We start from the raw sequence: 12,175 nt of genomic DNA on the forward strand, positions 1-12,175 counted from the left end.
CTTTGAAGAGCGAACACATCTGATTCCACTTATTCAACCAGTGTTTTCCCCACTGATATGAAGGGGAGGTCCGGCAGCATTCCTCGTCTCCTGTTGGTCTTTTCCACACATTGTAAAAGTCTTATACTTGAAGTGGGACGAGAGTCTCGGCAACAAACTCCTCCCGTGTTTCTTATCTGACCTTCTCGCTTTGTTTCACAGGGGCAGATCGGCCCGCATGGAGATAACGGACCACCTGGACCCATGGGTCTGCCCGGTCCTCAAGGACCCAGCGGCCTGTCCATCCCAGGAGAGGCTGTGAGTGCACACACACACCTGACACACACACACACGCCCGGCGATGCCTTCCAGCAGCTCAACATAAATCCAACTAAATGGAGATTATTTAGCGATTTATTATGAAGGGAATTTCCAAACTGGGGAGGATCTGCAGCACAGACTCACATTCCTTCATGAGGAAGAAGTGATACCAGAGAGACCTGGATGTTTCTACATCACCTCCATCTCACCTCTGAGATGAGGTGCAACATGTTCACACAGCACTGCACCACATTTATGTAACAGATCAAGTCACTTTGCATATTGAGATTGTAGATAATCTGAATCTGTGGGACTTGTTTGTGAGGAAACTGGTGCCGATATTACAGAAGAGATTTGAAATGATAATAAATAAAAAGACTTTTGCAATCAAACAAAAGTTTTACAACTTAAAATATTACATAAAGTCTAGTAAAATAGTGAAGATGCATATATGATGTCAAAGTTATAAGCATCCAACACAAACAAATGTTGATAAGAGTTATTAAACCTGACGGTTCCCTTTCATCAAGTCACATTTTATTATTCTTTCAATCACTAAAACCTTCTGCTGCCACGTAGTGTGGCCTTTATCGTCTTAGCATTCTCCATTCACAAACATGAAACGGTTAGCATAGCTTAAGTTTAGCTACAAATGACCAAATCCATCCCATAAACTCTACCTGGTTAGAAAACCTGAATAACTAACAGGTAACATGCGATCACAACATCTGCTGACTGGTGTTAATAAAACATTTAGTTATCTCTCTCTGCACTGTGAGATCCAACGTAACACTAATAACTTTACACCCAGAGCTCCCGGCTGTTGTTCCAACTACAGGTTGTACTTCCGTAATGATGCAACCAGCCCAGTGCATTGTGGTTATTGTAGGTTTTCTACCCTTTGAGCAAAATGAAATACAACAACCATGTTCCTCTGGTATTTGAATCTATTTGTTTTATAGAAATACGATCGGTCCAGCGTTGAAACACTTCTTTAAAGCTAGCTTCCAAGTATCTATGTTGCTTCTTGATGGGACGTTTAAGAAGCAGGAGTCGAGTGTAACTGTACATGTCCTCCTGCAGGTGTACAGGTTGACCACATACTAAAGAAACACAATGTAAGATCTCTTAACTCCGCCTCTTCCTGTTAGCATCAGCACGCTACGAGTGCTAGCAGAAATTAGCAAGTCCTCCCTCGCAGAAGTGATTTTAAAAATGGATTTGACGCTCATCGCTTCCCTTAAACCTGCGTCCTGACACGTTTGTTGACAAGTCTGAATTTGAACACGATCCAGATCACATGTTATCACCAGGTGTGAATTGGGCATTAAAGCTGGAGATGTAATGAAATCAGCGAGAGGACTTCCACATGTGGTCGGGCTGATGAAGTCCATGTGTTCTGCAGGCATTTACATGTGCTTTTCCTTAAGCCAATAACAAAAATAAACATTATTTATATGGCCTTTCCAAACAATGTTACAAAGGAACAACACAATTAAGAATCCGCACCACAAATTACATGAAATCAAAAACATGGAAATTGAAACATAAAACCTACTTTATTAAAAGGCATAAAACAGAAAACTTCCAGATGCACATCACATATAATATCAGGTGGAAAGAAGAGAAAAGAAATGGACATAATGTGACAAGATGAAGCGTACACTTGTAGTTGAGTACGAAGGCTCTGAACCCTAATGCAGCAACACGTCTTCTTATGTCATGTGACTGTATCTGTTTCTGTTTCCCGCCTTCAGGGCCGTCCTGGACCAAAGGGAGACCACGGAGACTCGGGCTTACCTGGACAGAAAGTAAGTGCAGCTCTGGCTGAATGAAGGCTTTTAAACAGGAAACGAGGATTGAGATTGACTACTAGTGCGGAGTCTGGCCGGACTCTCCAGCTGGGGAGAGAGAACGGCTCGCTGCAGCAGGTTTCTGAATATTACTTTTAAATTTAACTTCTGCAGCGAATGAGCCAAGAAGAAGTCAGCCTGATTAACAGCGCTGGTTGAGTGTTGGCCTGCGGTCAGACGCTACATCCTCCTTAATGCAAGTTGTTTTATCTGGGATTATATACGAGGAGCTGAGGTCCAACCTGGCTTTTCCAGGAATTGGAAGAAAAAAATGACACCTGTGTTTATGAAGCACATGTTGGCCTGAGAGGGAAGAAGATCGTGGGTGAAGCTCTGACCTCAGAGCAGGAAGAGACTTTGTGTTAATAATAATAATAATAATAATAATAATAATAATAATAATAATAATAATAATAATAATTTTATTTTAAGATAAAGTAAGAAAACTGATCATTTCTAAAGACAGGCGGCCCGCGCAGTTTAAGTTCAGGTCACATTAAAGATTAGACTGCAGATGAGCTATGAAATGTTGTCCCACTGCAGGTTAACAGATTAGATTCAGATTCAGGGGGGAAGAAGAAATCAATTGGTTGGGTTTAATATTTCTTTAAAAGCCATCTTTATTGTTTTTGTTTTGTGTTATTGAATCCACGGTGTGACTAAGACTCCACGGTGTGACCGAGACTCCACGGTGTGACTGAGTCACCACGGTGTGACTGAGACTCCACGGTGTGACCGAGACTCCACGGTGTGACTGAGTCACCACGGTGTGACTGAGACTCCACGGTGTGACCGAGACTCCACGGTGTGACCGAGTCACCACGGTGTGACTGAGACACCACGGTGTGACTGAGACTCCACGGTGTGACTGAGTCACCACGGTGAGACTGAGACTTCACGGTGTGACTGAGACTCCACGGTGTGACTGAGACTGAGACTCCACGGTGTGACTGAGACTCCACGGTGTGACCGAGACTCCACGGTGTGACTGAGACTCCACGGTGAGACTGAGACTTCACGGTGTGACTGAGACTCCACGGTGTGACTGAGACTGAGACTCCATGGTGTGACTGAGACTCCACGGTGTGACCGAGACTCCACGGTGTGACCGAGACTCCACGGTGTGACCGAGAGTCCACGGTGTGACCGAGACTCCACGGTGTGACCGAGAGTCCACGGTGTGACCGAGACTCCACGGTGTGACCGAGTCACCACGGTGTGACTGAGACTCCATGGTGTGACTGAGACTGTGTTGATGGAGCAGGCAGGCTGCAGGTGAGCACTCTGGAGCAGATGCTATAGCAACATGCATTTAATGACTTGCAGACCACGCAGGTCCTGGTTTATAATGGCCAATAAAACAGATCTGGAATATATTATGTTCCCTGTAAATCTGATGCTGCGGCATCAAAGACCAGAGACGATTGGTAATAAAAGTAGTGAGCAGTTTCAGAGCAAATGAGCGTAAAAAAAGAAGACGTGTGTTCGACACGCAGAAATCAAACTGGTTTGAATGTTCAGTCGGAGCAGTGGGAACCCGTTTAATGTGAAGTTCTGATCAGTTTCCTTGTGTGTTTGCAGGGTTCACCGGGTCCTGTCGGTTCCGCCGGCCCCATCGGACCAGCTGGAATCAGGGTGAGTACACACAGGCTGGTTTTAATGGCAGCCGTGTCTCCGAATCCTTCAGACATGAACTGTATCGCTTCAGGTCGTCAGTCTTGATCTTGTGTTTCCAGGGCCCCCCAGGAAAGGATGGATCGACGGGACCCCGAGGCCCCACAGGGCCCATGGTAAGAGTTTCAATGCTTCTACACATGTACTCAGTGAGGCACGCTAACCCAGCTCATCTCCACCAACATTTAACAAGCGGATTGTTGATTTAACTTTCTCTCAAATCGTGTGTCTGAAGAATCCTTTAACATTTACACAGATGAACCATTTTCTTGGTTAAAGTGATGAAGATGCTTTTGCTCGTCTTCTAACTCAGTGGTTCTGTTTCCTTGCAGGGACCTCCAGGATCTCCTGGAGCACAAGGTGGTGGAGGAAAACCAGGGAACCCCGGAGACTCCGGGACTCCTGTAAGTGTCCTGGCTGTCGGCTTTGAATCCAGCCGGAGATTAAACGATGTCCTGTCGACTAAACCGTTTTAACTTTCTGTTTTTAGGGCGCTGTCGGTTCAAAGGGAGACAAGGGGGAGAGAGTGAGTACATCGGGATTTATTTTTGAACATTTAAAAACCTTAAGTTTGAATCCAAAGTGAGATAAAGAAAACCTTGACTGGACTCAATCAGTCGTTCTTAAAAAATACTTTTTAATATTTAGAAACAAGATTTGGAAGATTGCCTTAATCTAATTTAAGAAGATAAGGTTTTGGAACTCGTGAAGCTAAATGTCTTGTTAGGACAGAATGTCATGTCAAGACATAACCGAGGACATGTGAAGATGTAAGAACGCCAAACAACGATCAAATCTTAAGAAAGGATTTCTATTTAATCCAAATGTTTGACAAAAGGTCAGAGCTTCTGAGCTGTTTCATGCAAGTACTTTAAGGATGTGGCATGTAGTTCACAGCACACAAGAAGCTCCACAGATAAAACAAAGTGAAGATGGATCAATGCAGAAATCGAAATCTACCGAAAGTGATCAAAGTGAAGGAATCAAACATCAGGAATAATAGATTCATACATCTCAACTAAGTTTGCAAAGGGTGGAGAATGTTAATATAAATCTTATCTAATGTTATTTTATGTCCTGTTTAAGTGAGTTCAGCAGTTTATAACTTGTTAACACCTGCTCGCTTTATGTGCATGCTTATTGAGGAGTTTTAATTATTACATTTCCCTTCATTCTTTATTGTAAAACATTTATTTGATCAATTAAATGTTCAGTTCAAACCCTAAATCTGCACATTTCACAGAACTCTAGTAAATAATGGATTATTTATGATACGGTATAACATCAGTTTCCATCTGCAAATAACCTCAGATGTACATTTTATTCCCGTTTTGTCTTCACGTCTGTCTTTGTGTCCACAGGGCGACTTCGCTCCTCAGAACATGATGCGATCTATTGCCCGACAAGTGTGCGAGACGCTGGTGAACGGTACGTTTGGAAAGTTGCGTCTCTGTGACGCAGCCTCTCGGGTTCGTTAACACTTTTCTCTTCTGGTGTTGCAGCACAAATGACTCGAGTCAACACGCTACTGAACCAGATCCCTAACGGCATGTACCGCAGCAACAACCCGGGTCCCGCAGGGCCCGCAGGACCCACCGGCAGGCAGGGACCCCGCGGAGAGCCCGGCGCCGCGGGAAGGAGCGGATTACATGGAAATCCAGGTTCACCGGGACAGCAGGGAGAGAGAGGTACGACACTGTGGATCTGAAAGAGACGGATCAACGCTTAAAGAAATGTTTTGCGTCACATTAAAGTGAATCTTGTGTCCGATCCGTTTCCTGCAGGCGCTGGAGGAGAGAAAGGTGAACGAGGACTGTCAGGAGTCGGACAGAAGGGACTGAGAGGACCTGCTGGTACGTCTCCATCGACATGCTGCTCAACGCACAACCTTTGATTAAAAACAAACAACATTAGAGCTGAAAGATGTTTTATGGCTTCATCACAGACAGCTGATGGTTCAGTGTCATCGATAGCCTGATGGCCTGATGGTCTAGTGGTACGCCTTCCAAACAAAACACTAGAAGGCAATGCCACCATTGTACCCCTGAGCAAGGTACTTAACCCTGAGCTGCTCCAGGGAGACTGTCCCTGTACTGAGTTCAATGTAAGTCGCTCTGGATAAGAGCGTCTGCTAGATGACCTGTACTGTAATGATAGAAGACAGAGACAAGCAGTAACAACGTTTGTGCCTCAGAAATGTTCAGTCGTAACAAAATACTAAAAGTTATGAGACAACAACCTGCAAAACCTCGACAATAAGAACAAACCCAAAGATTTATAAAGATATCAAACAGAGAAAATAAGAAAATCCTCACATCTGAGAAGATAACTGAAACAATTAATTGATTTATGATAAAGTTAGATAATATTCTGGATCATCAACCTGGGAACTGTTTAATTATGTTTATGACTTTATCAGACTCACGGGGACAGATTCTTAAACTGGTGCAGTATTGAGAGAGAGCGCTGCAAAGTAAAAGTGTAACTCAGCGTGCTCTAAAAGATGTTCCCTATCAGCTGATTCACACGATGTGGAAGCGACACAAGACCTCAGGATGAACTTAGTTAACATCACAAGCAGTGAAAGGTAAAGACACGGCTGTTATTACATTGCAGCGCTCGCACTCAAAACTGGACCAATTTTATAAAAATGTCCCCATTTCACAAACAACGTGGGAGAAAAAGGTTCTTAAAGATTAAATGTATGAATTTACGCATCAACATTTGACACAAACCTCTCGGACAGACTTGTAGGACGTCACTTCCCTACGAACCTCAGCAGCTCGTGCTGCACACAGAGCGATGATGTCAGCTGTAACCCTGCAGCTCAACCCACAATCCAGACCGAGGCAAACGAGGTCAAGTTGTGGAAACTGTGCGAGCAGGGAGGGAAAGGTCCTGGAGAAGGAGGAAGTGGACAGCAGTGAGTCATTCATTCACAACATATGCGGAGGACGGCGAGGAGGAGGAGGAGGAGGAGGGGAGACTTTCCAAGCCGGCTTTGTCCGTGTCTAGACATAACGCAGAGAGGGAAAAAGGATCAGCAGATTCCTTTTCCCTCTAACAGTTCAGTTTTACGTTCCAAATGTTTGCCCGAGACCGTCAGCAGATGTTGCAACAGCTTTTAAAAAGACATATTCCAGCTGACGTCGTAGCAGAAGATCTGATTTGGTTTAGAGATGATGAAGCTCCCCCTGGAGGTTTCACTGTGGGCAGCGCTACAAGAATATAACAAGCGTTCTAAACTGTTTTCTATTGTTCAAATGATCATAAAAACACAAACACATGGAGGAGATTCAGAGAGTCGTCGGTGTGAACGTGTGCTTCACTTTGCTGCATGTCTTGTGTACTTCAGCTCACGTTACAAGCTGCTACAACTAACTGTTCTTTATTTATTACAAATAAATCAGAAGGTCTTAAAGGAACGACAGCAAGAGTCAAATATCCAAATATCTTCACTTAATTATTACAAAAGAAAAACAGCAAATCCTCCCGACTGAGGATCTAAAGACGCTTTCAGCAGCTCATCCCCTTTAGTAAAGAATGTGCAGCCTGTCTGCACAATGTCTGTTCAACCATTTTAAATGAAACAACTTAATATTTAAGGCTGAACCTAAATAGATTTGATGAAATGCTTCTGAATCACAAACCTACTTAGGAGTAAATCACACTTGTGTTGCAGCGTCTGCAGAGTAAAGACATGAAACCCAACACGTTGAAGTCTGCTGTGTTACGTTCCCCTGAGAAGCTCAGACCTTCTGTGTTTTGCCACCAGGTCCACAAGGAGAAAGCAGGACTGGCCCCCCCGGCCCCTCGGGCTCCGCTGGACCTCGCGGTCCCCCCGGACGTCCGGGGTACGCAGGAGTGCGCGGGCCCCCCGGCCCCCCTGGATACTGTGACTCCTCTCAGTGTGTCGGTATTCCTTACAACGGGCAGGGATACGGTACGTAGCGACGCGAGCACGAGGCGCTTCACTTATTATAACAACATCTTTGTAAACGTTGCTAATTATTAATCAGCTGGTGGATTTTCCAATTTGGGATAAAACTTTAGAGAAACGTTCCAACATGTTAAGAGACTCACTGAACTTCTGCCTCCCTGAGGCAACATGGATACAGGAAGTGATTAGCCTAGCTTAGCACAAAGACAGGCAGCAGAAGGAAACTGCTAGCTTAGCTCCACCAACAGAGAAAACGTGACTGTGTTTAGGATTTCATTATTATTAAACCTAACATATTAACATGTTTATCTTATTTATTTATTAATACCTCAATTTACTCGTTTATTTATTCACCGGTTCAATAACCAACATACGACATGTAGGCTAGCAGTTTCCCCCCGTTTCCAATCTTTGTGCTAAGCTACGCTAAACATGGAACGACACAATAACAAGAGACCGATGAGTTTGTGCGATTAAAGGACCTCAGACACGTTAGGATAACATAAAGTCCAATAACATTTCTATATTAATATAAATATTGAGGCTCTGTTTTTGTTTTAATGATACTTTGGACCTTTGGCGCCGACAATATTGGTGTCCGCCAGTGGAAAGTAACTTAAGTACAAGCAATCTAGTAATCTAATATTTCCATTTAATGCTACTTTATAGTTCTATTTATTTCACAGCAGATTATTATTATTATTATTATTATTATTATTATTATTATTATTATTATTATTATTATTATTATTATATAAAGTCATTAAAATAAGCTCCACCTTCACCAGCTGCAACATTAAAGTGATGAACACATTAATGCATCAATAATTATAATCCTATAATATAATATGTATATAGGATTCTGCATCACAAGTACTTTTACTTTTGGTACTTTAAGTATATTTAGATGCTAAACAGAGTATTTATACTTTATATTGATGTACTCTCTGTGGTGTTGGTTTGTGTCACAGTGTCGGGCCTTTAAACACACGAGGGTCTCAAATGTTGGAACGCTTCCTCTGGAGGGTTAATGCACGTGTGATATTTACTAATCAGTGAAGAAGTTGTTGATTCTCTGTCTCCTCTGCTTCGACCCGACTGACCCCTTCGTCCTCTTTGGCCTGTTTCAGGTTCACCGTAGTAGACTTTCTGTGCTGCTTTCACTGACTGAAACAAAAGTCCTGTAACTGAAACACTTCTCACACGCTCTAAAGCCGGCGAAGGACATTAACAAACAACACAACAACAAAGAGGGAAACTAACCACGACTCACAGCCAGTAGAGCGGCGGCGGCGGCGGCGGCTCCTGTTTAGTTTGCATCTTGACGCCAAAGACCAAACAAAGACACGTTGTGTTCGGTGGAGGAGCATGCACCCAACAACAACAAACACATACTAACAGCGGTGGATTAGTAACAGAGTGCAGCATCGCCGGCAACAACAGCAAACGGCTCTGTTACGACGTGTAAATAAACTAATGTGTGCTTGTAAATGATGTTTCAGTCCAGTGCTCTACATTCACGTTAACATCTTCACATTCAACGCTTCTTTCTGCAACTCAACAACCTGCTTCACTGAATGCCGACAAAAACGCCTCATTTTTAAAAATGATTTATTATTTTCCTGCCTTCGTGTTTGTAGCTGTTTTAACCCCCCCACCACCACACACACACACACACACACACACACACACACACACACAATGCACTTCTTATTGAGCTTTATTTCTGAATATGTTTCTGTATAACTTCTCTTTATAACCTTCAGCCTGTTGCACCAACACCTTCTGTGTTTTATTAACTTAGTTTCATCAAAATCATATTAAAATCTTAATATCGGAGTTGATCCTGTGAGAGATGAGAGTAACTAGTAACAGGAGGTAACTGATGATCTCGCCTGTGTATCAAAGATCCTTTATACGTGAAGATGCACCACAAATGTTATTAAATCTAATCAGCTTCCAAACTTTGCATATATTTAAAGACATAAATAACTAAAACTCTAATTATCTTTTACAACCAGACTACAAAGAAAAGAGAATCTACATCCATCTGAAGTGAAAGTGACTTATTAACGTCCTGATTCAGAACTATTCGGTTGATGAACTTTAATACTTTTCATTAAGTGAAGCTACATAACGTGAAGTAACGACAGCAGCGTGCGGAGACGACCTTCTGATTAATGCACTTTGATCTGCACGGTGACGTTTGACAATCAGAATGAAAAGCATTGCTCCCTGAATGTTTTCTAAAGAGGAGAAGTGTTCAGAGAGTTCAACAACATATTCTAGTTCAACATTAAACAGCTTCTGCAAACTAAACCCTGAACGAATCATGAGATCATAAGATGTTACACACAGAACACAGTTAAACACATTACTGACTTTAATTATTAAGGATTAGAACACAAAGCTTATATTCCTCAAACATAAAGATATAAATATGTTGTAAACAAGGATAAAGATGTGCGAGCCGACACACAGGATGTATTGTGCAAACTGAACTAAAGCTGCAACTAAAAACTATTTTCAATATCTGCATTAAAAACAACTTAAAGCAGTAATTGGTCAGAGTTGGTGCAGCAGCAGCAACAGCAGCTCAGCTGTAGCAGCAGCTCAGCAGCAGCAGCAACAGCAGCAGCAGCAACAGCAGCAGCAACAGCTCAGCAGCAGCAACAGCAGCAGCACAGCTCAGCAGCAGCTCAGCAGCAGCAGCAGCTCAGCAGCAGCAGCTCAGCTGCAGCAGCTCAGCTGCAGCAGCAGCAGCAGCTCAGCAGCAGCAGCAGCTCAGCTGCAGCAGCTCAGCTGCAGCAGCAGCAGCAGCTCAGCAGCAGCAGCTCAGCTGCAGCAGCTCAGCTGCAGCAGCAGCAGCAGCTCAGCAGCAGCAGCAGCAGCAGCAGCTCAGCAGCAGCAGCAGCAGCAGCAGCTCGGCAGCAGCAGCAGCTCAGCAGCTCGGCAGCAGCAGCAGCTCAGCAGCTCAGCAGCAGCAGCTCAGCAGCAGCAGCAGCAGCAGCTCAGTAGCAGCAGCAGTAGCTCAGCAGCAGCAGCAGCAGTAGCTCAGCAGCAGCAGCAGCTCAGCAGCAGCAGCAGGTTGATGTAGAAATGTTTTCAGATGCTCATCAGACCTCCGTCAGTGATGAATCCAAATTAACGTTATCTTTGTGTATTCGTGTCTCACACGTCCTGCTTCTTCCTGTTAGCAGACATTCGCAAATTAGCGAGCGAAACATTAGAATAAATTGTCCCTCAGCAGCTGCCCCCCCCCTGTAGGTTACTAACATCTGTGTCAGCGCTTCACAGCAGTCACACACACAAACAACATTCAAGGTTTCTTTTTGTGCATGTTGAGACAAACTGATGCTCAATTGGCCCAAACGCTCTCTCCGAGCAGGCCAGTACCCTCCTGAACCTGAACCCCACCCCCGGGTGGTGCCGGCCCCCGAGGAGGACGAGCCGTCTCTAAACCAGCGTCGGAAGAGATCGCTATCGAGACAGACATCCAGCAGGCAAACATCATAAGACGAGTTCTCTTTGTTTCTCTTGTTTGGATTCATGCACATTCACACACACGCAAAACAAACGGGGTTTGACATCTCGACTAATGGAAAACACCTTTAAATGTGTGAATATTGATTTGTGTGGCAGGGGGGGGGGCTCATTGTAACAGAAAGTGTGTGTTCGGTCGGGACGTCACAGTTAATCTAATTCACTCTTATGGCAGTTAATCTAGACTTAATATTTATCAGTTTTCCTTTAATCCGTCACAGCTCATTTTAACGTTTAAAGGTGGAATTGCATGTCTGTGGTGTATATTTAGTTCATGTTTGTTACATTTCGTTGTGTTTTAACCAGAATAAAGTTGTTCTTGTCATTTTCTCAGTATCGCAGTGGAAGCCTGAATGTTGCTGCTTCATGTCTGAACTGCAGATTGTGAATTCCACAGCCTTATTTTCTTATTTATTTCTGAGAACAGAAGAGGCATTTTTCAATAAAACTACTGAAAATTTACAAGAGTGTGTTGTTGGTTATTTGGGGCTGTTTCCTCAGGGGGGGGGGGGGAGTTGGAACACGGCCATAAAAACATCAAAATATAGTTTGTCATGAAAAGTGACAGTTTAATATTTCATATATATATAAATCAGAATAGTGTGTTGACATACAAGGCAAAGTAATAATTAAAGTCATTACAAAATCATCAGTCATAAAAAGGTTTAAAAAAATCATAGTAAAATATATCATTCAAAATAAAATAATCGTAGTATGGAATGTTATAATATGCCAAAAGCATATTAAAAAGTATGCCATAAAAAAAAGGTCATAATAATAATGTTATTAAAAATTATGCCAAAAGTCCTGTCATGATAGATTCTAGTATGTTGTAAAAAGGTAAAGAAAAATTATAAAAGTAATC

At 43.1% G+C, this 12,175-nt stretch overlaps 1 protein-coding gene across 1 annotated transcript in view; it reads left to right on the forward strand.

Annotated features, from left to right (window-relative positions):
* col12a1b (collagen, type XII, alpha 1b) overlaps positions 1-11,777 on the forward strand; it is a 111,883-nt gene extending 100,106 nt beyond the window's left edge. Inside the window, 11 exon segments of the mRNA XM_029425245.1 lie at positions 202-297; positions 2,058-2,111; positions 3,735-3,788; positions 3,890-3,943; positions 4,160-4,231; positions 4,318-4,353; positions 5,189-5,255; positions 5,330-5,515; positions 5,612-5,680; positions 7,603-7,770; positions 11,156-11,777. Coding sequence (XP_029281105.1) covers positions 202-297; positions 2,058-2,111; positions 3,735-3,788; positions 3,890-3,943; positions 4,160-4,231; positions 4,318-4,353; positions 5,189-5,255; positions 5,330-5,515; positions 5,612-5,680; positions 7,603-7,770; positions 11,156-11,283 — 984 coding nt within the window. The 3' untranslated portion in view covers positions 11,284-11,777.
* The last annotated feature ends 398 nt before the right edge of the window (positions 11,778-12,175 follow it).

This window comes from Cottoperca gobio, chromosome 24 (assembly GCF_900634415.1).
Source record: "Cottoperca gobio chromosome 24, fCotGob3.1, whole genome shotgun sequence".
NCBI classification, from domain to species: Eukaryota; Metazoa; Chordata; class Actinopteri; order Perciformes; family Bovichtidae; genus Cottoperca; species Cottoperca gobio.